This window comes from Gorilla gorilla, chromosome 2 (genome assembly GCF_029281585.2).
Source record: "Gorilla gorilla gorilla isolate KB3781 chromosome 2, NHGRI_mGorGor1-v2.1_pri, whole genome shotgun sequence".
In the NCBI taxonomy this organism is placed as follows: domain Eukaryota; kingdom Metazoa; phylum Chordata; class Mammalia; order Primates; family Hominidae; genus Gorilla; species Gorilla gorilla.
In genome coordinates, this window is record NC_086017.1 from 132536521 (window position 1) to 132561536 (window position 25016).

The window sequence follows — 25016 nt, forward strand, 5'->3', positions numbered from 1 at the left end:
GAATTCCAGTCTAACAAGAAACACTTACGTTGCTGTTCAGTTGCTGAATTCTTAACTCCTTTTGGTGAATTTCTTTTAAGCTGTCATTGAGCTGGGTCCTGAGAAGTTCTGTCTCATAAACCAGATTTTGTGACCCATCTGGGGAAGCTGATGTCTCTGGGGATGCCTGCCAGGACACAAACATTGATCAGATTCTCTCCTAAGATTGCGCATGCTTAATTCCTTCCCTCTAGAAATCCTGTCTGCCCCATAGAAGTCATAAGGTGGCTTATGGGCACTTAATAGTGGCAGATGGGCACTTAATTTGTAGGAAGCTGATGCTTTCTGGGTAGTGTCTTAAAAAAAAAAAAAACCTTGCAATCATCATCATTTGTTTAAAAATTTATCTCTGAGTAACAATCAGCATTGAAATTACTCACCTGTCTTTGGTATTGCACTTTGAGAGGCTGAGTCTGGGAGGAAGAAGACCTCAATTCCCTTATAAGATTCTGCAGATGACTGAGCTGCTGATCTTTATCTGAGATAGCCATAAGGTACTGTTCCTTCATTCTCCTCTCATGTATTTCCCAGGAACTCTTCTCCATCCTAGAAAAAACATGACACAATCACAGGTAAAAATATACTTGTAACTGGGCATGGTAGCTCGCACCTGTAACCTCAGCACTTTGCTTATCTTCAAAGTTACTCAAATCTGGAAGGTAAAGAAAGAAAGGCTAAGAAAAAGGTGGAAAGAGAGAAAATGTGGGGAAAAAACAGAAATCTTTTTTTCTCTATCTCCTTTTCTCTTCCCTAAAGGTCAATTATATAAGGAAATAAGGAAAATAAATATCCTTTTAGATTGCCATTAGAGGAAATTTAAAGAAGAAAGGCTGCAGGAAATAAGCCTTTAGAGCTTTGCAGCTCTTCTTAGGTTTACACTAGTAGCTGAACACTTTAATATTTCTGTAGTTCTAGGTGATGTGGAGATAAGATGAGAGGCATCAAGCGATGCTCTGATACGGTACCAATCACCTTTGGAGGGCCCTAAATTCAAGTGCATCTGAAGGACACAGCAAGCACCTAAACTTCTGATGATAAATTAAGATTCTAACAGAATAAAGCTGGGGTGCTATTCCCTGAAGAAAAATGGAGGTTAAAATGGAGCAATTTATCTTTTCTCTTGAGATTCAATTTCAAAAGAAGAAACAAATTTATATTTCTAGAGAGCAAAACTCAGTTGTTTTGCCGTTTTCTTTTTACTTGCTCTGCAATCATCATCATTTGTTTAAAGAAAAAATTTGTTCTTGTATTATCTGGGGAAGCTGCCAACTCCATGCAATGAGCTTGATAAATGTTCACTTATAATCAAGTCCATAAAGATGTTAAATATGAAAATCTTTTAGATGTAATTTTACTCCATAAAGTTTAAATCATTAAATTCCAAAAAGCATTTTGCTATATCAATGTTGCTTAAGGTTTGAAATCTCCTGTGTCTGAACATTAAGAACTCTCTTAGAGATGTTATGATATTTATACTATATTGACAGTTGTCATTCTAATAGCCCCTTGTAAGCTGGATAGAAATTGAGATTCCAACTCATATTTTCTGTATTCATTTGCCTCTTGTCCTCTAGCATTGGTGAAACAAAGCAGGTGCTGCTTGATCAGCAGCAATGTCCAACATGGTAATTCTCCTTTTAATATCAAATCTTGAAAGCTTTTTGAATTTTTTTTTTTTTGAAACAGGGTCTCACTCTGTTGCCCAGGTTAGAGTGCAGTGGCATGATGTTGGCTCACTGCAACCTCCACCTCCCGGGTTCAAGCAATTCTCCTGCCTCAGTCTCCCAAGCAGCTGGGATTACAGGCGCATGCCACCATACCCAGCTAATTTTTGTATTTTTGGTAGAGATGGCCAGGCTGGTCTCAAACTCCTGACCTCACATGATCTACCTGCCTTGGCCTCCCAAAGTGCTAGGATTACAGGTGTGAGCCACCGCACCCAGCCAAGTATGAATTTATTAAGGCAGCATGAACCATCTTAAGTTAAACAGTAACAACCTCCCAAAAATGAGGCTGCAACAACTAGACCTGTTTTTATACACTAAGTGTTTAATCTTGGGATTAAATTTGTCAGAAAAACTGAATTAAAAAAAAATCAGAATTATAGCTCCTATCTTAATTTCTTCTGCCATGATAGCATTATTATTGTTCTGTTCCTTAAAAAGAAAAGAGCTAGGATTTCTGGTTCTAGACAAAATAAAATAGACACATTTCTCCTTATTCTTCCAACTAAGGCTGAGCATCCCTAATCAGAAAATCAGAAATACTTCAAAATCCAAAACTTTTTGAGCACTGACATGACACTCAAAGGAAATGCTCATTAGATAATGCAAATATTCCAAAATCCAAAAAAATCTGCAATCCAAAACACTTCCAATCCCAAGCATTTCAGATAAGGAATACTTAACCTGCATAGATAAAACTCTTGGGCCTTATAAATAAAAACAAACATAAGAAAATTTAGAAAGATGGTGGCAAACCAGCTAGGGATCCCCAGACTTGAGGAATGACATGGTGGCAAGTTCTTTGGTTTACCATTTGTATTCTGCATATCCCAAACTGGATACTGGAGAATTCCATGACCCGGAAACACCAATGAGTACCAAGTTTACTCAATCTTGCCAAAGGACCAGGAAGGGACAGTCTAGCTAGACAGAGCCATTAATGATAATAACCACCATACTCCAGGCAAACAACATGGAAAAAACACAGTATCTCACCACTCCCATTAACAAAGACCTGGTAGATAAGCTAGGTACATTCTTGGCTGGTGGTAACAAGGTACACCTCACCCTCCTTACTGGAGTAGTGTCAGAAAAGGCCAGGTATGGAGCTTGGACTCTTACAATCACCTAGTGCTAAGAAGGTGCCCCTCTCCGACTGCCCCTCCTCCCCCACTCCCACTGTGGTATCAGTGGAGGCAACATGTGGGGCCTGGACATCCCCCTCCACCATAACAAGGTTAATAAGGCACTCTTCCTTGTCCCTGCAGAGGTGGTATCAGAAGAGATCAAGTGGGGATTCTGGACTTTGAGTACTACCCAGTGGTAACAAGATGCCCCTCTTCAACCATTCCCCATAGTGTCAGTGGAGGCTAAGCGGATAGCCTGGACTTTTACCACCACCTGGCAATAATAAGGAGCCCCTCTCCACTCCTTCCAGCACAGTATCAATGGAGGCCATGTGGGGAGCATGGACTTCCACTTCCTCCTGGCAGTATCAGGGCATCCCTTCCTTTTAGGGGTATCAACGAAAGTTGAATGGGGTGCCTGGAGTTCACCATCCACCTAGTGTCTTCCTTCCCCTGCCGGTGTGGTGTCAGTGAAGCCTGCTAACACAGAAGATTCAAATAAGACTGAAAGTCTTATAATCTCCAAAATGTCCAGAATATAACTAAAAATCAGTCATCATACCAAGAACCAGGAAAACCACAACTTGATTAAGAAAAGGAAATCAACAGCTTATAACACTGAGGTGACACAAATATTAGAATTATATGACAAGGATTTTACAGCAGCCGTCATAGAAATGCTTAAACAAGCGATTACTAACATACTGGAAAAAGTATAGAAAGCTTCAGCAAAGAAATAGAAGATATAAAGAAGAACTGAACGGAAATTTTAGAACTGAAAAATACAATATCCAAAATGAAAAGCTAACTCACTGGGTGCCATAGCAGAATGGAGGTAGGAAGCAGGGAACTTGAAAATCAAATAGAAAATACCAAATCTGAATGATAAAGAGAAAATAATAAATTGGATTTCATCAAAATTAAAAAGACCCTGTTGAGGGAGATGAAAAGATAAACTGCAAATTGGGAAAAAATATTTGCAAACCGCAAATCAAACACAGAATGCATACCTATAATATATAAAGAATGCTTAAAACTTAACAGTAAAAAATTAACCCAATTAGAAAACGGACAAAAGACATGAACAGATATTTCATCAAAGAGGATATATGGATGTCAAATACACACATTAAAAAGATGTTCGGCCATTATGCAAAGTGGTTTTGCAGTTTCTTAAAAAACAAAACATTCACTTATTGTATGAGCTAGCATTTGCACTCCTGGGCAATTATCCCAAAGAAATGAAAACTTAGGTCCAAACAAAAACTTATACACAAATGTTCATAGTAGTATTATTAGAATAGCTAAAAATTAAAAACAATATGCATGTCCTTCAACAGGTGAATACAGTGGTATATTCATAATATGAAACATTATTTATACTGAAAAGAATGAACTATTGATACATACAACAAAACTGATGGATCTCAAGGGCATTATGGCACATGAAAAAAGCCAATTTCAAAGGGTTATATACTGCAAGATTCCAGTTAGAAAACATTCTCAAAATGACAAAATTGAACACAGATTAGTGGTTGCTAGGGGTTAAGGATGTGAGGAAGGTAGGGAAGGGAGGAATGTGACTATAAACTAGTAGCACAAAGGACATATTTGTGGTGATGGAGTAGTTCTGTATTTTGGTTTTGGTGGTGCTTAAATATACATGTCACAAAATTGCATAGAACCACACACACAGATAGTCAAATCAGTGCATGTAAAACTGGTGGAATCTGAATGTGGTCCGCGGATTGTACCAATGGCAGTTTCCTGGTTTTGATACTGTGCTACAGTTATGTAAGATGTCACCACTGGAAGAAACTGGGTGAAGGGTACATAGAAGCTCTCTGCACTATTTTCCCAAATCTACAATTATTTCAAAATAAAAAGTTAAAATGAAAAGAGTTGAAAAGGAGGGATTATATATAGTACCTGAGCTGATGCAGCTCATGCTGCCAGGAGAGGTTTTCCTGCCTGAGCTCTTCTTGCATAATCTGAAATGTTTTTGTCTTATCTTGATACTCCTGAAGTTGAGCCTTCAGTGGACGTAACTCAGTGATCTCTTGATTAATCTGTAAGTATTGCTGCTGCAGATTCTTCAATTCCTTCAGCTTTAACCAAAGGGAAAGTAAAATGATTATTTGTCACATCTCATTCATCTAACTGTAAGTCATTGGTAGCTCCCTTCCAAGTAGTCAGACACCACAACATGAAACCAGCACCTAACAGTCCACTGATGACATATCACTCCAGCATAAGTCTCTAAAGTGGTGAAATACATGCAGCTAGGCTGGTGGAAATCACCCATGGAGCTGCCATCAAGGCTACAGGGTGTGACTATTCCTGCAACTTCTACTCCTTCCCCTGGCTCCTAAGGTCCTAAGTTCACTTTAGGGCTACAATTCTGATGTGGGGTAGACTTAAGAGACCTACAGCTTCACTGTGGGTGGTCACATCCTAAAACAAGAACTAGTCATGTGTCCTTGTTAGGGTTCTTAACTTTCCTACAGGGCTATCAATCTTAACTGTAGCTTAGCGGATACTGATTATAAAGAAGGCAGTGCTGCTCAGTGGTTAAGGACACTTAGGCTCTGGAGTTAGATATCCTACTACTTCTTGGACGTGTGACCCAATGCATGTTCCTCATACTCTTCTTTTTTTTTTGAGAGGGAGTCTTGCTCTGTTGCCCAGGCTAATTTTCCTCATCTATTAAATGAAGATAAGTATAGTACCTTTTTCATAAGAATATGAGAAGTAAATGAGCAAATTAATGCACTTCACACATAAAGTTAGTGATGATGACAGACTTGCCTTTAATTAACAACACTGCCTACCTACATTTCAGATATATTTTCAACCTCTTTATCTCCAATACTCATTAAAAGCTTAGTAAGGGAGAAATAATATCAGGACATCTGGGCAAAGATGGGGGTCTTGTTCACATACCTCTTTCACCCACTTAGAGACATCGCTAAAGCTAAAATAATAGCATTTTTTAAAGCACAAAACACAAGAACAGGAAAAACAATAGAGGAATCAGCAGCAATAAAATTAATTTTGGAAGCTGAAAAGCAGATGAGTAAGTGGTAACTGACTTAACAGATCTGAGAAAGCAGAATCTAAAGCTGGTAGTAAGAAAATCCAAGAATCAGTGGAACTTACTCTGCAGAATCTTCAAAAGGCTCAGGAATTAACAGCATCAGGTACCTCTGGAAAAGATGGTGATGGGGGTGGGAGGGAGGTGATAGCTGAGATAAGGAGTTCTAGATGAAAGCTGCTTAAGAAGCAATTTCTTTTAATTTTTTTTTTTTTTTTTTGGAGAGATGGAGTCTCAGTATGTTGCCCAGGCTGGTCTCAAACTCCTGGACTCAAGTGATCCTTCCACCTTGGCCTCCCAAAGTGCTGGGATTACAGGCGTGAGCCACTGCGCCTGGCCAGAAAACAACTTCATTTATAGGTACCCTCTTCAGCTCCACACTTTTTGTTACCCCAACAGACAACTAATTTTATTCTCTGGACAGGTAAAAGAAGTCTCTGTGGATTATGGCACCTGAGGCACAGTTACAAGTAAGGGTATTGTTCCAAATAAAGTGAATGCATGCTTCCTGAGTGCTTGAAGTCTTTCCCCTACTGAGCTTGAAGAGTGCTGGTAAAAGGCCTTTTCCCTCCACAAAGGAAATGAGAAGTCTTCTCTTGAAAATCTGACCAGCCCAAGAAAAACTAAAGATTCTGAGATAAGGGCTACCAATAAGCTCAATAAGATCATCATGCAATGAAACTCCGTTGGTAAGTCCTACCCACAAGCTTTTAGACCCTCCCCTTAAACATGAAGAGTACATCGAGGATTAACCTTCACCTGAAGAATGGCTAACATTAAGGAAGGGAAGAAAACCAACTAGAGAAGGTAATTTAGAAGAGATTATCAGGGGAGAAAATGTAATGTACTCAAAGATTTAAGAGATAACATTGTAAATAAGAAACATTACAGCATAAATTAAAAATTATAAAGAAAAACTCATTATAAGAAAACATCAAAAAACAAAACTACCACCATTAGCCTTAGAAAGAGAAGAAAATCTACCGGCCGGGGACGGTGGCTCATGCCTGTAATCCCAGCACTTTGGGGGGCCGAGGTGGGCAGATCACGAGGTCAAGAGATCGAGACCATCCTGGCCAACATGGTGAAACCCTGTCTCTGTTAAAAATATAAAAATTAGCTGGGCGTGGTGGCGGGAGCCTATAGTCCCAGCTACTCATTAGGCTGAGGCAGGAGAATCGCTTGAATTCAGGAGGCGGAGGTTGCAGTAAGCCGAGATCATGCCATTGCACTCCAGCCTGGGTGACAGAGCGAGACACCGTCTCAAAAAAACAACAACAACAACAACAACAACAACAACAACAAAAAAACAACAACAAAAAAAACAAGAAAATCTATCTATGAGACACAGAAAAAAAATCCTTAGAAATTAAGAATATAATGGCAAAAATGAAAAAAATGTTGGAATCAAAAGACGAAGGTAAGAAAATGTTCCAGAAATACAGCAAAAAAAAAAAAAAAAAAAAAAGGGAAAAGGTAAGAAAACTAGAGAAGCAATCAAGAAGGTCCTACATCTAAATAACAAACATTTCAGAAATAAGACAACAGAGAAAAAGGATAGAGGAAAATGGTAAAAAATAATTCAATGAAATTTCCAAAAAGCTGCTAGTATGATTTCTTAGATTCAAAGGACTAGTTAGCATGATGAAGAAAAAATGACCTATACCAAATTATACTATCAAAAAATTTCAGAATAGGGGAGAAAGAGAGGGAAGGTGGGGTGAGGGGAACGGAAGTGAGAAACAGATCACATACAAAGGATCAGGAATCAGAATAGCTTTAGACTTGTGAACCACATATAAGCTAAAAAGCAATAAACCAATGTCTTCACAATTTTGAAGGGAAATTATTTTCGGCCTAGAATTCTATATCCAGCAAAACTATCAATCAGATAAGAGAGATAAAAAGACATTTTCAATAAATTTACCTTCCACATACCATTTCTTAGGGAGCTACTGAATGATTTATTCCAAGAAAAAGATGGCACAAAACCAAGAAAAGGAATACATAGAATAGACGAAATAGGAGATCTAATATAGGAGAAAGGTGAAGGGAAATATTCTGGGATAGAAAGGGTATCCTAGGAGTACAGGGCCACTGGTTGATACAGGAGCAAATCAGGTACTCCAGGAGAATTTTCTTCCTGAAGATGAAATTGATGGGAATAAACATCTTGAAAGGAGATGTGGACAAATGGCAGTAAATCTGAGGTTAAATTACATTAAGTACAAAGAAAACTAAGGAACAACAATAACAAAAACTGTTATTAATCTGGGAAAAACAGAAAGACTCAGGAAAATAAAAGTAACATGTCTCTAACGCTCTAGTAGCATTTGTAGTCACAAAAAATGTAACTCTGAATTGATTTAACCAAAATTAAAATTAAATTACATCAAGAAAATGAGGAAGGGGTTTGTATTAAAATGTGCACACACTGGCCGGGTGCAGCGGCTCACGCCTGTAATCCCAACACTTGGGGAGGCCGAGGCAGGTGGATCATGAGGTCAAAAGATTGAGACCACCCTGGCCAACATAGTGAAACCCTGTCTCTACTAAAAATACAAAAATTAGCCGGGCAAGGTGGCGTGCACCTGTAGTCCCAGCTACTCGGGAGGCTGAGGCAGAAGAATCGCTTGAACCCGGGAGGTGGAGGTTGCAGTGAGCTGAGATGGCGCCACTGCACTCCAGCCTGGCAACAGAGCGAGACTCTGTTTCAAAATAAATAAATAAATAAATAAATAAAAAGTGCATACACTAACAGGGTTTACTGTGAAAGCAGGGAAAGTACAGAGAGCTAAACCCTGTTAGTGTAAAGAAAATCAACAGTTGATGCAACAAAGAGCCAAAAATGCAATATAAGCATGATATTTACACACACAGGAAATACTTAAAGAATAAGCTAAAAGGGTTGAAAGCAAATTGCCTCAGAAGAAATGGGGTTGAGGTAGTGCTACTCTTAGCTTTTCCCACCAAACATTGTAGAATTTAGTGACTAATTAAATATGGGTCATATAACTTTATTTTTAACCCAAACCCCAAAACATATTTTTGTTTTGATTTAAGGTAAAAATATATTCCTTTATGCAATCCACTCATTCCTCTAGTCTAGATACTAGACTAGAGGTATCCTAGAATGGACCATCAGAAAGCTGTGTGCCTGGGACTGCATTTTAGCTCCTTGGAGTGGTAGTTTTAGTGAACTGGACATAATTCTTTTGCTCTGCACTTACATTAAGGGACAGCTAAATAAAAACCCTAAAAAACACATTATTATATTTACTGTAGAGAAGTAATGGATGTTTCACAACTGCACAGTGTTCTCTTTATGGGAACACAGAAGAAATTTCTTACAGGCCTCAATACTTAAAGACTATTCTTGTCTTGAGTAGGTGATTTTTCTTTCTCCTTTTCTCCTAGACTATAAATACTGCAGTTCATGCACGCGGTTTTCATTCCCTCTTTCTGATGGCTAATAGAAACCTCAGAGCAAACTATGGATCCCTCTTTCTAACACAGTACAGGATATGGTGACTTCCCCTTGGGACACTAACCTTACTCCTGGTTTGATCTTTTTCTAGCCTATCCTCTTTTTCTCCTCCTTCTCAGTACCTTTTATTTTATCTTGAAAAATTGTTTATATCTTGATATGCTACCCCAAGTCATCTTCAGAATGAGGAGAGTATAGATAAATACAGGCACCCCTAGAGATATGTCATCTGCTTAGTCAGTTCTATGCTAAAGATGTACAAATAAGTATAAGACATGACACTTACCAGGAGTTTGCAATCTAATTGGGGAAATAAAAAATAGTGTATAGAAATTAAACATATACACACACACACACACACACACAATAAGGCAATATGGGACAAATGATAAGTAAAATACTAGGGAAGTACAAAGGCAAAAGACAATCAGGCAATCACGAAATGTAAGAAGAGGATTTGAGCTCTGGAATGACCTTTAAATAGTGGGAAATAGACACTCAAAAAAGGAAAGCAATTGGGAGAACATTTTGGCTGCTGATGATAATATGGGTAAGTAGGAAGTACCAGGTGTGATTATTGCATACTGAGTAGATCAGTTTGGCGTGAATGAAGGGTATGAGTAGGGAGCAGTAAAAGGGAACGCTGGAAAGGTATGGATAAATTACAGGGTCTTGGCCAGGTGTGGTGGCTCACGCCTGTAATTCCAGCGCTTTGGGAGCTGAGGCAGGTGGATCACTTGAGACCAGGAGTTTAAGACCAGCCTGGCCAATATGGTGAAACCCCATCTCTACTAAAAATACAAAAATTAGCTAGGCATGGTGGCGCATGCCTGTAGTCCCAGCTACTTGGGAGGCTGAGGCAGGAGAATTGCTTGAACCTGGGAGGTGGAGGTTGCAGTGAGCCAAGATTGCACCACTGCACTCCAGCCTGGGTGAGAGAGCAACACTCCATCTCAAAAAACAAACAAACAAAAAAACAGGGTCTTAAATGCCAGACTAAAGGGGGTTTGAATACTAAGTCTATTCTAGAGATAGTACAACTTTTAAATATTTTTGAGTAGTGCAGTAATACAGTAGAGTTTCAGAAAGACTTATATGGCCATGGTCTGAAAATACTGGTGAGATGGTAACCTGGAAGCAACATTATTACAACAGTTTAAGGGTAAAGTGTTAGAGCTTATCTTAGGATGTTGAAGATGGAAAATAAAAATACTTGAGGCACATTGTGAATAAAGGAGTGATACATCTTGATGGTTAAAATAAAATCACAGTTATGAGCATTTGGGAACAGAATAACATGACTCTGAATTACAGAAACATGAAAATAAAAAAGTTGGCTTGGCTGTAACTATCCAGCAGACAAAAGTGTGCAAAGTTTAGTGCCTAGTGTTTATAACAGATAAGAATAATAAAGCAATTCACTGAATTAAACATAGTTAGCTAATTCAGAATCTATCCTAACAGCTCCATGAAAAAAGATTTTGACTTAGAAGATAATCAATACCAGCATATCATAAATTACAGCTTTGAGGCACATACCATCCTGATGAATAGAACCTTTTGCATTTATGGTCTGAAAAGACAGACAAAAGGCCAAGCTCCCAGGGCAAAGTCAGCTAAACTCAAATTATTTAAAAAATATAAACAAGTATGTGTATGTTGGAAGTAAAAACCATAACTGAACAGAGAGGCTTTGTTTGGATTACAAAAGGGGAAAGACTGTCTATAAATATGGGATATTAAGTGAGATAGGAATGAATACAATTACCTGCAATGAAAAGGAAAAACTCACTCTACAGTTAGGGGTAATAATCTTTTCACTAGAGCTCATCTTAAAAATTAGAATTTTCAGATTCTGGGTATGGGTCACAGTTCAAAATGGAAAGCCTAGCCTTTCAAAACTCCATTTATTTCCTATTTGGCCTATTTTCCTACAAATACAAAGCCTTGATAGAGTTAACAGACTATCATGAAAGTGAAGACAGTAATGTTGCAAAGTAGAATCCCCTAACAAGCCAAGAGTGGTGGCTCATGCCTGTAATCCCAGCTACTTGGGAGGCTGAGGCAGGAGGACTGCTTGAGCCTAGGAGCAGTAGAATCCTGACAACCTGGCTTGGCTCATACAGTTCCAGTTTTTGCCCCTGAATCTTGGGAGACCTGGATTAAACTCCTGACTCCTACTAAAAGCTGTCAAATGTCAGCATTAGGAAGCCTCTTTAGCTTTTTCTCCCATTGGAAATGTTGGGTATTAAAAGGAAGTGGGTAAATGGTTCAGCCTGCAAATAAAACTTTACTAAAAAGTCATTTCAACTTATTTAAAGGAACTCTTTTTACGTCACTTTTTTTTATTTTTGACAAATTAGGGTTGAGTTACCCATGAGATGAACTGAGTCCTTTCTGCTCCAAATTCTACCAGATAATCTATTGCTAAATTGTAAGCAAGACACTAAATGATCCTTATACTTCACTGTAAGAAGGCACTAAGTGATCCTTTTACTTTCTTTCAGTTAAGCTATGACAAATTCTGGAAACATTTACACGTGTCTTTGTGTATATAAAATATATAAAACAGTTCTCCACCTCTTAGTCCTTTTATAACCAATGGAGAGTATTGTGCCAAGGAAATTTCTGATTTTTTTTCTAATGGTATTGGCAGGTTTAGCAATTTAAATCATGTTTCTGTGCTTCTCTAAGACCAAACAGAACCTGTGGGATACATAATACTTTCCCTGCGTTCCCAGATAATATGTATAAGAATGTGTTTATCCTTTTCTATAAAAATAAATTTGAAGAAAGGTTCAAAAACTCTTAAATAGATCAGAAAGAAAGAACTAGCTACTCACTAGTCTGTCTCTGTCATTTTGGAGTGAAGACATAGCTTTTTTTAAACTCTGTACTTCAGCTGGGCTGGTGGAAGGCTGAGCTGCAGACCTCTGCTTCCCTTCCTCTGACTTTCGAAATTTCTCCAGCTCATTCCACAGGTGATCTCTCTCATTCTGCAGACTGGCCATAGCCTTGGAAAAGGACTGCACTTGGTTATAAGAATCTTCTAGTTGTGAGGACAAGTGAAGCAATTGCTCATCTTTGGATAGGAGCTGTTGGTTAAGTTTCTCAAGGTGAGACAAGCTGTTCTCCTCAGTGGAGTTCATTGAAAAGGTGGTTTCAGAAAGAAGAGCATCTCTCTCTTTGTTTAAGAGTCCCTGTTCTTTCAACTGTGCCAATTCCTTCAGACTGGCATCATATTTCCTTTTCAGTTCATCAAGTTCCTCATTGGCATGATCTCTACTATTTTGCAAGGAACTCATAGACCTTCCAAAAGACTGAATTTGTGCTGTGAGACCTTTATTTTCTTTGGTGACCATGAGTAATTTCTGTTCCATCTCCACCAGATCTCTTGCTAGCTCTGCCACTCTCTCTTCTGCTGTTTCAGTTTCATTTCTCATTATCCCTGCATCATGATGAAGATGCTTTAATTCTTTCTTCAGTTTATCTTCAATTTCACCTACCTTCTTGGCAGCTTCCTTTTGAACACAAACCAATTCTTCTTCCAGTTCTGCAATTCTCTTTTGAGAGGAGGAAAACAAAGCACTTAACCTCTGTACCTCTTCTTCTTTTACTTTTAACTGGGCATGATAGAGTCCTAAAGTACCCTCTTCTTGCAAGGCTGTTACTTGTCTTGTTAGCTGGGATATAGATACTTTCAAACTCTCTATCTCTTTAGATAAATCTTGTTTCTCTTCTTGTAGGGTATTAAAGGACCTCCGCAGATCCTCATTTGCTTCCTCAGATTCCTTCAGCTTTTCTTCTAATTTAGCATATTTATTTTTCAGCTCCTTATTTTGCTGAACTTGAACTTCAAGAAGCTGCTTTTGTTGGCTGTCCTTTATTGTTATCACTTGGTTCAGGTCTTCTCTATATTGGATCAGTTCTGCATCTAGCTTGGCATTCTCAGAATTGAGATCATCCATATGACTTCTCAAGCCTCGTATTTCTTCTTTAAGCTTATTATTCTCCGCAGCAGCCTCTTGGATGAGTTGGTCTTTTTCCAAGATTACAGAGAGATGTCGCTCTTCCAGCTGTTGATAGTCACCCACTATGCGGTCTCGATCATTTTGGAGAGAAGACATGGATTTAACAAAGGAATCCAACTGTGCCTTTTGCTGAATGTTTTCCTTTTTGATGGTTTTCAGTGTTTCCATAAGCTGATTGGTTTTATCAACAGCCTTTTTGTTCTCCTCTTCTAAAACAATATTCTCCTCTTCCTCCTGGGACAGCAGGTTTTCCAGCTCTTTAATTTCTTTATCATGTTGCTGACGCAGTTCAGCAATAGCTACTTGGATTGCCTCTTCCTTGCCAGAAAGCAGGCTTATAATCTTTTGCTCTTTCATATTTATTTCTTCATGCAGCCTACTGGTCAGTTCTCTGGAGGCCTGAAGATCAGTCTCCAGTTGTTCATAACTGAACTTAGAATTTTGAATATCAGCCTCTTGCTGCCTTATGATCCCTTCCAAGTTTCCTTTTTGTACCTTACATTTTTCTAAAGAGTTACTTAAATCAGTCAACTGGTCTTTGAGAATCTTAAGTTCTGATTCCAACTTAGCTAATTCATTCTGAGAACTGTGGTATAGGTGGCGTGTCTCTTCTAGCTGGGACAAAAGTTCTTTGTTTTCCCCCTGTAGAGTATCACAGACCTTCTGCTGAAGCTGGACCTCTGTCTGGGCCTTGGACTCCCAAATCTGCTTGTCATGTTCAAGCCTGAAACAGAGAGAAGGTCATTAGTTACAGATTTCAAGAAAAAAACTATGTTTCCCAAGGAACAAATACTATAACATGTACTCAATAGATTTACAAATGAATTAACATTCATAACAGGTGTTAAATGTTTTACTGAAGAGGTATTAATTCTCTGCACCTACATGTTTATCTACTGAGTGCTATGTATTAAAGGTATATCATACCTAAGGGTTCATATATTTAAGTCGTAAACTCCAAAATATGTCACTTATTTTAGTGACATGGTTTTCAACACTGAAAAGTAACATTTTCTCCTATTTTATTCTACTTTGCTCCAGACAAGCTAATGTTTGGCTTCTCTAAGGGATAATCTTGATATGAAAGCAGTGAGAAAATCTATTTTAGAATAGAAGGGTCCTATTGGAAGTAAGGAATACAAAGGATGAGAGGCATTATTAGTTCTAGAGCTTAAAAAGTGATAGAAAATTGAAATTTGAGAAAAAATAACTCTAAGAGGTATATGCAGTATGAATTAATGTGGACTAAAAGAAGAAGAAAAGACGAGACTAGGCAATTAATTTGAGAGTACTGTGGTAAAAATCCAGGCAAGAGTAGTTGAAATGGAAATGAAAAGAAATACAGAGGCCAGGTGCAATGGCTCATGCCTGTAATCCCAGCACTTTGGGAGGCTGAGGTGGGTGGATCACCTGAGGTCAGGAGTTCGAGACCAGCCTGGCCAACATGGTGAAACCCCATCTCTACTAAAAATACAAAAAATTAGCTGGGCGTGTTGGTAGGCTCCTGTAATCCCAGCTACTCGGGAGGCTAAGGCAGGAGAATCGCTTGAACCCAGGAGGCAGAGGTTGCAGTGAGCCAAAATCGTGCCATTGCACTCCAGCCTGGGTGACAAGAGCAAGACTCCATCTTAAACAAAACAAAACAGAAGTACAGAAATCTCTCAATAGAAAGATGGGAAGAGAAGATGTGAACTTTTCATGTTCATGCAGTTGTAGCAGGATTGTTGTTTGCCAAAAAAAAGTCAGAAGTGAGAGAGAATATATCTTCCATGGACATTTATGCCAAAATTAGTCCCATTGTCTAAAAGGAAACAGAAATAGTTTAGAGACTTTCTTTGCTTGAAGTTACATCTGGAGGAGGAAAAATTCAGTACTCATTTACCTGGAAATGTTAATCTTTAATTCTTCCATATGGATGGACATCTGTCTAAGTTGATCCTTTAGAACACTGCAATTATCTTCTTTGAGTCTAATTTCTTCTTCTTTGGTTTGAATCGCATCACTAAACTTCCTCTCCCATTTCTTAGCTTCATCTATCACCCTGTCACGATCATCCTGGAGGGAAGACATGCTCTTAGTAAAGGCTGCAAGCTGGGTCACAGTACTGTCCAAGTTTTCCTGAAGTTGCTGAACTTCCTTGTCTTTCTTGTTCAAAGTAACCTGAATCTCTCCAATTGTCTCTTCCAAGTGGACTTTTTCTCTGCGCAAAGCATCCAGTTTCTCTTGCATATTCTTCTTCTCTTTCAGGTGCTTCTCTTCTGCCTGTTCCAGTCTTCGCTCAAGATCTTCATCCTTTTGTTTCATCTGGCTTTTAACTGATTCTTTATTTGACTGAAGTTCCTTTTTCAACTTGAGATTGTCTGCTAGGACCCTTGCTGCTTCACTTTGAGTGTCATCTAGCAGGACTTTGAAGCTAGCTAATTCTGCTTGTGCCTTTTTGCGGTGTTCAACTGCTTGAGCTAGATTTTCTTTGGTTATTTCCAAATCTTTTTGAGATTCAGTTTGAACAAATTCTAGAGCTTTAACAGTTCTCTCCAGAGCACTAATTTTCTCTTGATACCTGATGCAGTCCTTCTGTAGCTGCTTTACTTCTTGTTGTTTTTCTTTTAACAGTTCCTGAAGTTCCTTTGCATGGCTTTTATTTCCGGGTTCTTTCTGAGCACCTTGTATTTTCTCCAAATATTCCTTTCGTATTTCTGATTCCACCTTAGATTTTTCCTTGACTAACTGCTGCTTTTCTTCTTCCAATTCACTCACACACTTTTTAAGGTTCTTCATTTCAGATTCCAATAGCTCATTTTTTATTTGGGCATCTGTAACATCCTGACAGTAATTCCCAATGCTTCCATTAAGCTCTGCTAATTGATTCATAAGCCTCTCTTCCAAATCATCTTTCTCTTCTTCTGCTGTCTCCTTTAGTTTGGTAACTCTGGAGAGTTCTTCTTGGATTTGCTGATTTAACAGGTTCATTTTGGTTACTTCCTCCTGAAGCATTTTTAGTTCACCATCCTTTGTTGATATCTGACTCAGTAAGGTATTTTTCTCGTTTTCTAAAGTCTGGCTAAATTCCTTGTTTTTCTGCTTCTCCTCCTCTAATCCAGCAATTCTTTCTTTGAGCTGATCAATCTGCTGTAGGTAGTTATTAATTTCATCGTGTGAGCTGAAATCCTCACTTACAGCAGGGTTGGCACTCTTCGCTGATGGAACCGATTCTGAACATGTAGGTCTTGCGCTCATACTCAGAGAGTCTTGCTCTTCAGTCTCACCTGGTATAGACTGTGTTCCCTCTTCAGTGACATTCGTTTGGTTATCATGTTTCTCGGTGGCCTCTAGGTTAGCTTGTTTAGATACATTACCTTCTATCTGATGCTTTAAATCTTGAACCTCTTCACTTAGAGAGTCTTTCTCAGACATTAAAGACTGAAACTTCTTAGAAAGGGTTTCATACTCCATTTTGACCCTTTCAAGTTCTTCCTTCACGCTGGCATTGGAAGAAAGAAGTGTTTCCATACACTCTTTAGCTGTATCTCCTGCAGGGTGCACCTCTGCCCTAAGCCGGTCATTCTCTTCTTCCAGCTCTAGGATTTTCTGCTGTTTAGATTTAGCAAACTTTCTCATCTTTTCTTTCATTTCCTCCATTTCTTGCTCAGCTTCCTGCAACTGCTTTTCTGTCTCCTTCTTGTTTGCCTCTGTGCTTCTTAACTTGCCATACAGTTCTTGTTTCTCTTGCCTCACAGCTTCCACCATGTGCTGAATCCTTTCTGCTTCATTACTAACATTCTCATAGGACTGCAGAAGGATTTCATACTCTTTTTGTAGCTCCTTGTGTTTCTCTTGCCACTCAGTACTTTCTGCAATCTTAGAAGATTTCAAAGATTCAATTTCCTTCACTAACTTTTCCTTGTCTTCAGTAAGACCCTCTAGAGCTAGTTTTAGACTTTCACAGGAGCCGCTGAGACTCTGATTTTCCAGTAAAGACCTGTCCATTTCTGTAATGAGTTTGTCTCTTTCTTCTTGAAGAAGAGCTAACCTTCCTAAGACCGTATCTTTTTCTTTATTTTGAGCAGAAACTTGGCTTTCCACATCTGCCAGAGACTTGGTGAGACATTCAATGGTACCTCTGGCCAAAGACAATTCCTCTTGGAGACTTTTGTTTTCTTTTAGTGCTTCTTTTCGGGAAATAAGGGCAGCTTGCAGTTTCCTTTGTATTTGTTGCTTTGCTCTACTTTCTTCTCCAATCTCTTCTGGTTTTTGCTTCATTTCACAAAGTTCCACCTGTAGCTGCTTTATCCTCTTATCATGCTCTTTGGCTTGCATTTCTAGCTGTGTATGCAGAGCCTTAATTAAATCTTCTTGTTCTATTATCTCTGTCTGTATTTTAGTGAGAGCTGCTTCTTTCTCACTAAGTTGTCCAGAAAGGTAGCTAACGTCTTCTTCCTTTTTGCTTATGAGTTTTTGCAGTTCATCTAGTTTAGGCTGCAATTCTCTTAGATGTTCTAGGCCAGCAATTTGTAGTTGGCTGCCTTCCAATTTCTGCTGCAGGCTTTCTGCATGGACTTCAGCTTCATGGGATACTGTCTTTAGACTCTCGATTTCTAAACCCTGTTTATTTATCTGCTCTTGTAACTGAAATACCTCTTCTGATTTTTTAGTAAGTTCACTTGTTGTAGAACTAACTTTCAATTCTAACTCTACTTTCTCAGCCTCTATTTCCTTCAGCTGGGCCTTAATCTGGGCAACAGAAGTTCCGCCCTGCAGAGCACTCGCATCTTCAGAATGAGAAGGCCAGTCTGGGCACAAGTTGGACTCTAAAACAGGCTGAGTGTGATGCTGTTCTGTGGCTTTGAATAAAGGTTCTTCTAAACCTGGAGTGGGAGAACACGATTCCTGCTGGTCTGTGCTTGGGAGTTTTCCATCTATGGATTCCCTTACTTGAATCTGGAGTTGCCTTAGCTGGTCTCCAATATTCTCATTTTCCTTGCTTTGCTCATCAAACTGTTCTTGCAAGCGATTATAGTCATCTTTCTGTTGCTTTAGCTCCTCCCTGAGATGTCTTTCTTTCTCCTGTGCCTTTTTAAGAATTGCCTTGCGGGAGGTTAAGGCTTCCTGTAGCTTCTTTTGAAGTTGCTCCTTTTCTTTTTCAAGGGCCAGTATCTTTTCTTCTAGTTCTGGTTTCCAGTGTTCACTACTACCTGTACAAGATGGACTTATCACCACTGTTTCCTTTACAAGTGCTACGGAGTCCCCATCACTTGCATCCGTGTTACTTGTGGTTAACTTCTGGATAATTGCTTGGTTTTCACTGATTTCTGCTTGGAGCAAATCTATTTGGTTTGTTTTATCTTGCAAGGTCTGATTCATCTGTTTGACCAGAGCCTGGAATTGCTCTTCAGCTGCCAGCTTTTCTTCCAAATCCTTCCTTATATGCTGTAGTTCCACTTCTTTCTCAGATATTGTCTGTTTTAAATAAATTTCTATTTCTTGGCACTTAGAAGTCACACATTTTTCTGAGTATTCTTTGTTTTCTTTATCTTCTTCCACTTCTCCCCTCTCAGTCTCACTGAGTGGGATTTCTTTCTTAGATTCATCTTTCAAGTTGGCTAATTCTTCTTCCAATCTACTGACTCTTTGCAGAAGCTCCTTTCTGTTAATAAGAGCTGCCTGGAGCTTTCTCTTTCTCTGCTCATTTTCTTTCTTCAGAAGGTCAAATTCATGCTGAAGTTCTTCCTTACTTATTTGTCCTGCTGGGCTCATCTCATCATAATTTTGTTTAAGGCCAGAAGAAACTTCATTATCTTCTTCCACCTGCTCTTTTTTTGCTTCCTCAGCTCTGGATAATAAATTTAGCTGTTCTTTAAGAGTCTTAATTTCAACCCCAAGAGAAAACTTCTCTTCATTAAGCTGAACCATTTTCTCAGTCATACTAAAGCTGATTTCTGTCACTTGTTGATCCTTCTCCTCGATGGTTTGTTGGAGGGTTTCCACATCTCTCTTTTTCTCTAGTAAGAGCTGATCCATTTTTGCTATTTCAAGTTCCTTCTGTGAAAGAGCCTGGGACAGTTCTTCCACCTTACTTGAGATATGCCTTACACGTTCTGCCCCCTCAAGCACTTCACTTTCCTTATTTTGCAGCTGGCTTTGCAGGCTTCTTATCAGGGTACTCTGCTCAGAAAACTGAAGCTGCACATCATCCAGTTCATTCTGTAAAACTTCAATTTTCACATCTTTAGATTTGGCTTCTATGCTGAGACTATGGATCTGTTCAGTGAGCAGGTTGTCATGGGCAGTTTGGCTTTCATAATCAAGTCTTCTTTGCCTTTCTGCTTCTGCAAGGTTCATTTCCAGTTGCTTTACCTGAGCCCTCAATTCTGTTACCATGCTAAGTTCCTTCACCTGAGAGAGAAGCTGGTCTCTTTCTTCAGACAAAGCAGTGAATGCACTGCTGTTGTTGTCAGCATTTTTCTTAAACTCCTCAATCAACTGGTTTAGGTTGCTAATTTCCTTAGCTTTCTCATCTAAATTTTTCTCATAGATTTCTTGTGCTTTATGAAAGTTTAGCTCGAGCTCCAAAATTTGACTTTTTAACCTTTCCAACTCATCCTGATGACACTGACCAATATCTGGTACAGCAGAAAGGGATTTATCACCATCCTGCTTTGTTGATTTCAATTCTACTCCAGCATCATTTAAAGATATTTCCTCAGATGTTCTACTTTGATGTTCAGTGCTCGCCTGTTCTTTTTCAACTGCTGGAAGACTGCTCTCTTCATTTGGCATTAAGGGAAAATCTTGCCCTGTATCTTCAAGAAATACTTTCATTTTAATTGGAGCTATTCCCTCACCCTCCATCTGTTTCATTTCTTTCTGGTCAAGGACCTCATGATCTCCTTCCTCAGCCCTTTTTCCCTGGAGCTGTAATTTAAGAAATGCAGTTTCCTCTTGAGCTTCTTTCATTTCCAACAATAAAACTGATAATTCTTTATGTTTCTGAGAAAATGTGTTTTCTAGAACATCTTGTCCACTTTCCTCAGCAGAAGAGCTCCTCTTGTTGGCAATATCAACAATGCTGATCTATTTTTAAAAAAGAAAAAAAAAGCTGTAATCAAATGTTTTATAACATTAAAAAAATAGCCCAACTAAAAACTTGTATTTCATCTTCTAAAACTTCAGACTTTTTGGTCAAAACCTTCTTTGTACCATAACACTGCTAAATCCTTTTAAAATCAGTTTGTATCTCCCAGCTGGACCTCCAAGGGCACTCTGCCAATCCTGCACTGAAGTCAAGCCCTATTCATAAGACCTAAGGAAATCGGGAATTCATTTTCTAGATATTCCTTACATAAGAAGCTTTTTTTCCTTCAGAATAAAACTCCTAATTGATTTTTTTTAAAAAAGTAAGCAGATACTTTTGTTAGGAAGCCACATTACTCCTCAAGGGCATGTATAATTCTATCACTGACTTACTGATTAGAAAAACACAGCTAACTAAACAAAACACAGCTAACAATACTCTTAAATCAACAGAATGATACTAAGCAACTATACACTTCTTATAGTAATTTTCAGATTATTAAAAGGATCATTCTCCAAAGATCCCTTTTTATTTAATCTTAGTAAAACTATGCCAATCTTATCTAATCTCTTCACTGAGAAACTTTTCTGAGATGAACAAAGAAGTTGAGATAGATGATAACCCAGTAAAAAAAAATGGGTTATCAAATCCCAAATTAGTAGCTACTGTATTTGTGTTGCTTTAGAACAATGAATTCTAATATTCAGAAACAAGTAACAATAAATGAGATATAATAACCATTATGAATCTCTTTAATAGATCTTACTCTATAGGTAATGTACTTCTCTGGCAACACTAGAAAATTATGGACGTATTTTCATATGAAGCTACCTTCTGTTAATCTAGCTCATGTTCTGGTTATATTAAGAACACATCACTTACCTCACTGACTTCTCTGTCTGCCTCCCCAGTTCTATTCTGAGCCTCTAGGAGAGTAATCTGAGAAGACAGTTTTTCTGAAAGTCACAAAATAAATATCTTTAGAAGATATATGTGGAGTGTGTGAAAAAACAGGATTGCATGTGCAGCTATTTGAATTGTATGAGATAATTTTTTAAAAAATAAAATAGTTTGGGAGAGGTGAAAGCCTTATTAAAGAAGTGGCAAGAGGATATGATTACATGAGATATAAGATAGAACGGTACTAGGTGATGATAATGAACCTGAATGAAGTATACTAAATAGTGGAAGGTTTGAAAGGAGAAGGATGCCAGGATGCAGGACATAAAGCAGCTATTTCTGTGGCATAATCTGGAACTTCTAGGACAATACATATAATTTATCCATAACCCTACTATGTTTGTAATATATATTTTGCATTAATATAGCACTTACAATGTTCTTCAATGTTCATAAAGATATCAAATTTTAGCACTAAAAGGGAGCTATCCTATCTCCTCAATGATCATATAAGGAAACAAAGAAATGACACGACCTGAAAGGTTACGCAGCTAGTTCAGGGAGCTGGGATTAGAATCCAAGTCTTTGGAGTTTTAACCCAAGTTCTGTGACAATGTGTAGATATTGAGCATCAATATCAATATCCTCAAGAAGCTTATATTCTTTCTGAGAAGATAACACAGATACACCAAAGGAAAAAAATATATATATTTTTTACACTGTATCCAAATGTCTTAATGTGACCTACAGGAACCCTCATGCTTTGACCCTACTAATTCTCCAACCTCCTCTTCTTGTATTGCCCCCTTTTTGTTCACTCTGCTCCAAAAACACTGGTCTGTTTTCTCTTCTGCAAACTTATCAAGTTCATTCACACCTGAGGACATTTGTACTGCTTTTTTCTCTGCCTGGAATGCTCTTTGCATGGCTGTCCCCTTTTCATCATTCAGGTTTAAAGTCCTCAGAAAGGCCTACTCTCACTACTCCAATTCTGCATTCCTCTTCTCCAAGGCATACTTGAAATACTCTGTTTTATTTTAAGCCTAATACTTATCATTCTCTGAAATTTTCTTATGTGTATAAACAGGTTTGTAGTCTGTCTTCCCCTCCAATATGTTCATAGCTATATCCCCAGCAACTAGAATAGTGCCTGGCACATAGGAAAGGCACCATAGATGAGACAAGGGAATTCAAGACAGTATATATGTTCAGACATTTCACAAGATTACTTGAAAAAGGAGTACAGTGGTAGAAATGTCAGTGCAAAAGGTGAGTTGAAAACAACATGACATACAAGGTAAAAGTAATCTATGAGGCCAGACACAAAAACCAATACAGAAAACCTTAAGGTCAGTGATCCCTGCAGGAAAGAGCAAAGGAATGGAACCCATATAATACCTCCAAACCATGTGAAGGCACATGGATAGGATACAGACTGTTTGCAAAACTGCAAAATAAGCATCATGGATAAGGTCTCAAAGAAGTGCTCTGAATGGGTTAAATAATGAGCTGAATTTGTGGTGTTCTTTACTTATTAGAAATAGTGGGAATCGTCTAATACAAGTGCATAAGCTTCCATTTAGATCTAAGTGGAAAACTGTAAAATGGTTAAGTTAGAAATACTGGCTCTAGAGTTTAATAAAAGTTTTACAACCTTTACTTGCTATTCATTCTCACTCCTAGATGATAAAGTGTAGTAGTCAGTTAAAGATGAATTAGATCAATAAAGCATTAATGACACGCTACTAAATCCATAAAGTCTACATGAAGCATATGATAAGTGGAAGGAGACACGTCTTCATTCTCACTAACTGTTCACACACAATCCAATAGGATAAAATGCTAAGTTCAGTTCAATCCAACAAAACTTTATTCAGTAGCCATTATTTGCCAGGTAGTATACTAGTTTTGGGTAAAGCAAAGATGGAAAAAAAAATGGCCCCTGCCCTTGAAGAGCTTATATTTAAACTTTGAAGAGCTTATAATATAGTAAAAAAGACAAACATATAAACAGATCATTTTAATACAATGTTAAAAGCATACAAGGATGTTATGGAAGCACAAAAAAATCATTTAACCCAACTTTTGGGGATCAATACCAAATTCCTGAAAAAGATAATGTGCTAGTCGAGGCCTGAAAGATGAGTAACAATCATCCAGACTAAAGGAAAGGAGCAGGATTCTAAGCAGGGTACAGCACGAGCACAAACCACTCACTTCACAACATAGTTTCTACCTTTAAACCTTTATACTGATCTCTGTTACCTCATCCCACAAATTTATTACCAGAATGTCCTTTCTTTCTTCATTTTACCTATTTTAAAAATCATCTTATTAAGGTCCTGTTCAAGCCATACTTCCTATAGGATACGATGACCATTCCAAAATGATTATGAGTTATAAAGAAATCCTGCAGCATGTATAGTCCATATTGCAAAATGTTATACTTATGTAAACACTGATACTATGCTCTAATTGTTTAATGTGTATTATCTTTGATAGTTACCAGCTCTATTATCTAAATCTTTATTATCACGGAATCAGAGAATTCTACATGTTATACATAATTAGTGATAAAAGTAGAGGCACTTGTGGGATAAGAAGACAGAGAATTATGGTTTTCTTTTATACATACCATTCTCAGCTTTCAGCTCCTCCAGCTCTATAGAACTAAGGAGCAAGGCTCCCTTTTCATTCTCTAGTTCTACCACTCTCTTCTGCAAAGAAGCAATATTCTCCTCAGTGACTGCCTAAATTGTAGAAAGACAACAAATTAATGATTCTCCAGCAGAAAATTCTCACACTAACGCCCAGATAGCCTCCAGCATTTTTGTCTTCTAGAAGTTCTCCAGCCATGAAAATACTTTAAAAATAACATCTACTTATCTGCCTAGGTAATCTTTGAAGAAAAGTGTTTTATCTAAAGATTTAGAAAAAGAAATAAAATATTTCACACAAATATCAAGTTCATTGGCTTTTAAATTTAAGATTGAAGCCTGGATTACAAAGATAGAAATCCCAAGTCTATAGCATAAGAAAGAACATTTTCAGGTTCACAAACAAATAGTATTAAAAGATGAGATTAATGTCACCAAGTAACATGGTCTCTCTCCTGAAGGAGAATGAACATGAAGAGAGGTTCCACAAAGAGGAATAGAGGCAAAGGAATATGTACCTCTTAAGAAAGGAAGAAGATTTATAAAATTGTTTTTTGTTTTCCAAGTATAATAAAAATTCCCTTGGCTTAATTTATACATCCAGAATTTTTGGTTTTCCTAAGGATAGGCATATATCTAATTATGTCACATCTTTAGTTTTATGTCTTTGTATATATTTTTTACTCTCCATGGATATTATTCTATAAAATTTTCACACAATTGTAGAATTTTTAAGCCATGAGGGTCTTTACAGCATATTTGACCCCAAAATCTTCATTCAATGTTTAAAATAAATAGCAAGGGATGAATTTAGGGTTTTTATGGCTTTTATCTTGAGGGAAGTTCCCAGTTTGCAGTATGCAGGGCAAGTAAAATTCCAATAGA

At 38.0% G+C, this 25016-nt stretch overlaps 1 protein-coding gene across 15 annotated transcripts in view; it reads right to left on the reverse strand.

Annotated features, from left to right (window-relative positions):
* The window catches only part of GOLGB1 (golgin B1), an 87897-nt gene that overhangs the window by 12430 nt on the left and 50451 nt on the right, over nucleotides 1–25016 (reverse strand). For 14 of the 15 annotated variants that reach the window (XR_008678676.2, XR_008678675.2, XM_031009078.2 and 11 more), the window contains 7 exons: nucleotides 24110–24224; nucleotides 21457–21530; nucleotides 15385–20573; nucleotides 12315–14226; nucleotides 4820–4998; nucleotides 420–585; nucleotides 29–166 (listed from right to left, as the gene is read on the reverse strand). Coding sequence is in view for 13 of the 15 variants with exons in the window: in XM_031009078.2 (XP_030864938.2) it covers nucleotides 29–166; nucleotides 420–585; nucleotides 4820–4998; nucleotides 12315–14226; nucleotides 15385–20573; nucleotides 21457–21530; nucleotides 24110–24224 (7773 nt within the window). In the remaining 2 variants the exon portion in view is untranslated. Of the gene's footprint in view, nucleotides 1–28; nucleotides 167–419; nucleotides 586–4819; nucleotides 4999–6049; nucleotides 6097–12314; nucleotides 14227–15384; nucleotides 20574–21456; nucleotides 21531–24109; nucleotides 24225–25016 lie in introns of those variants that run through there. The other variant, XM_063704099.1, reaches the window with a different exon arrangement.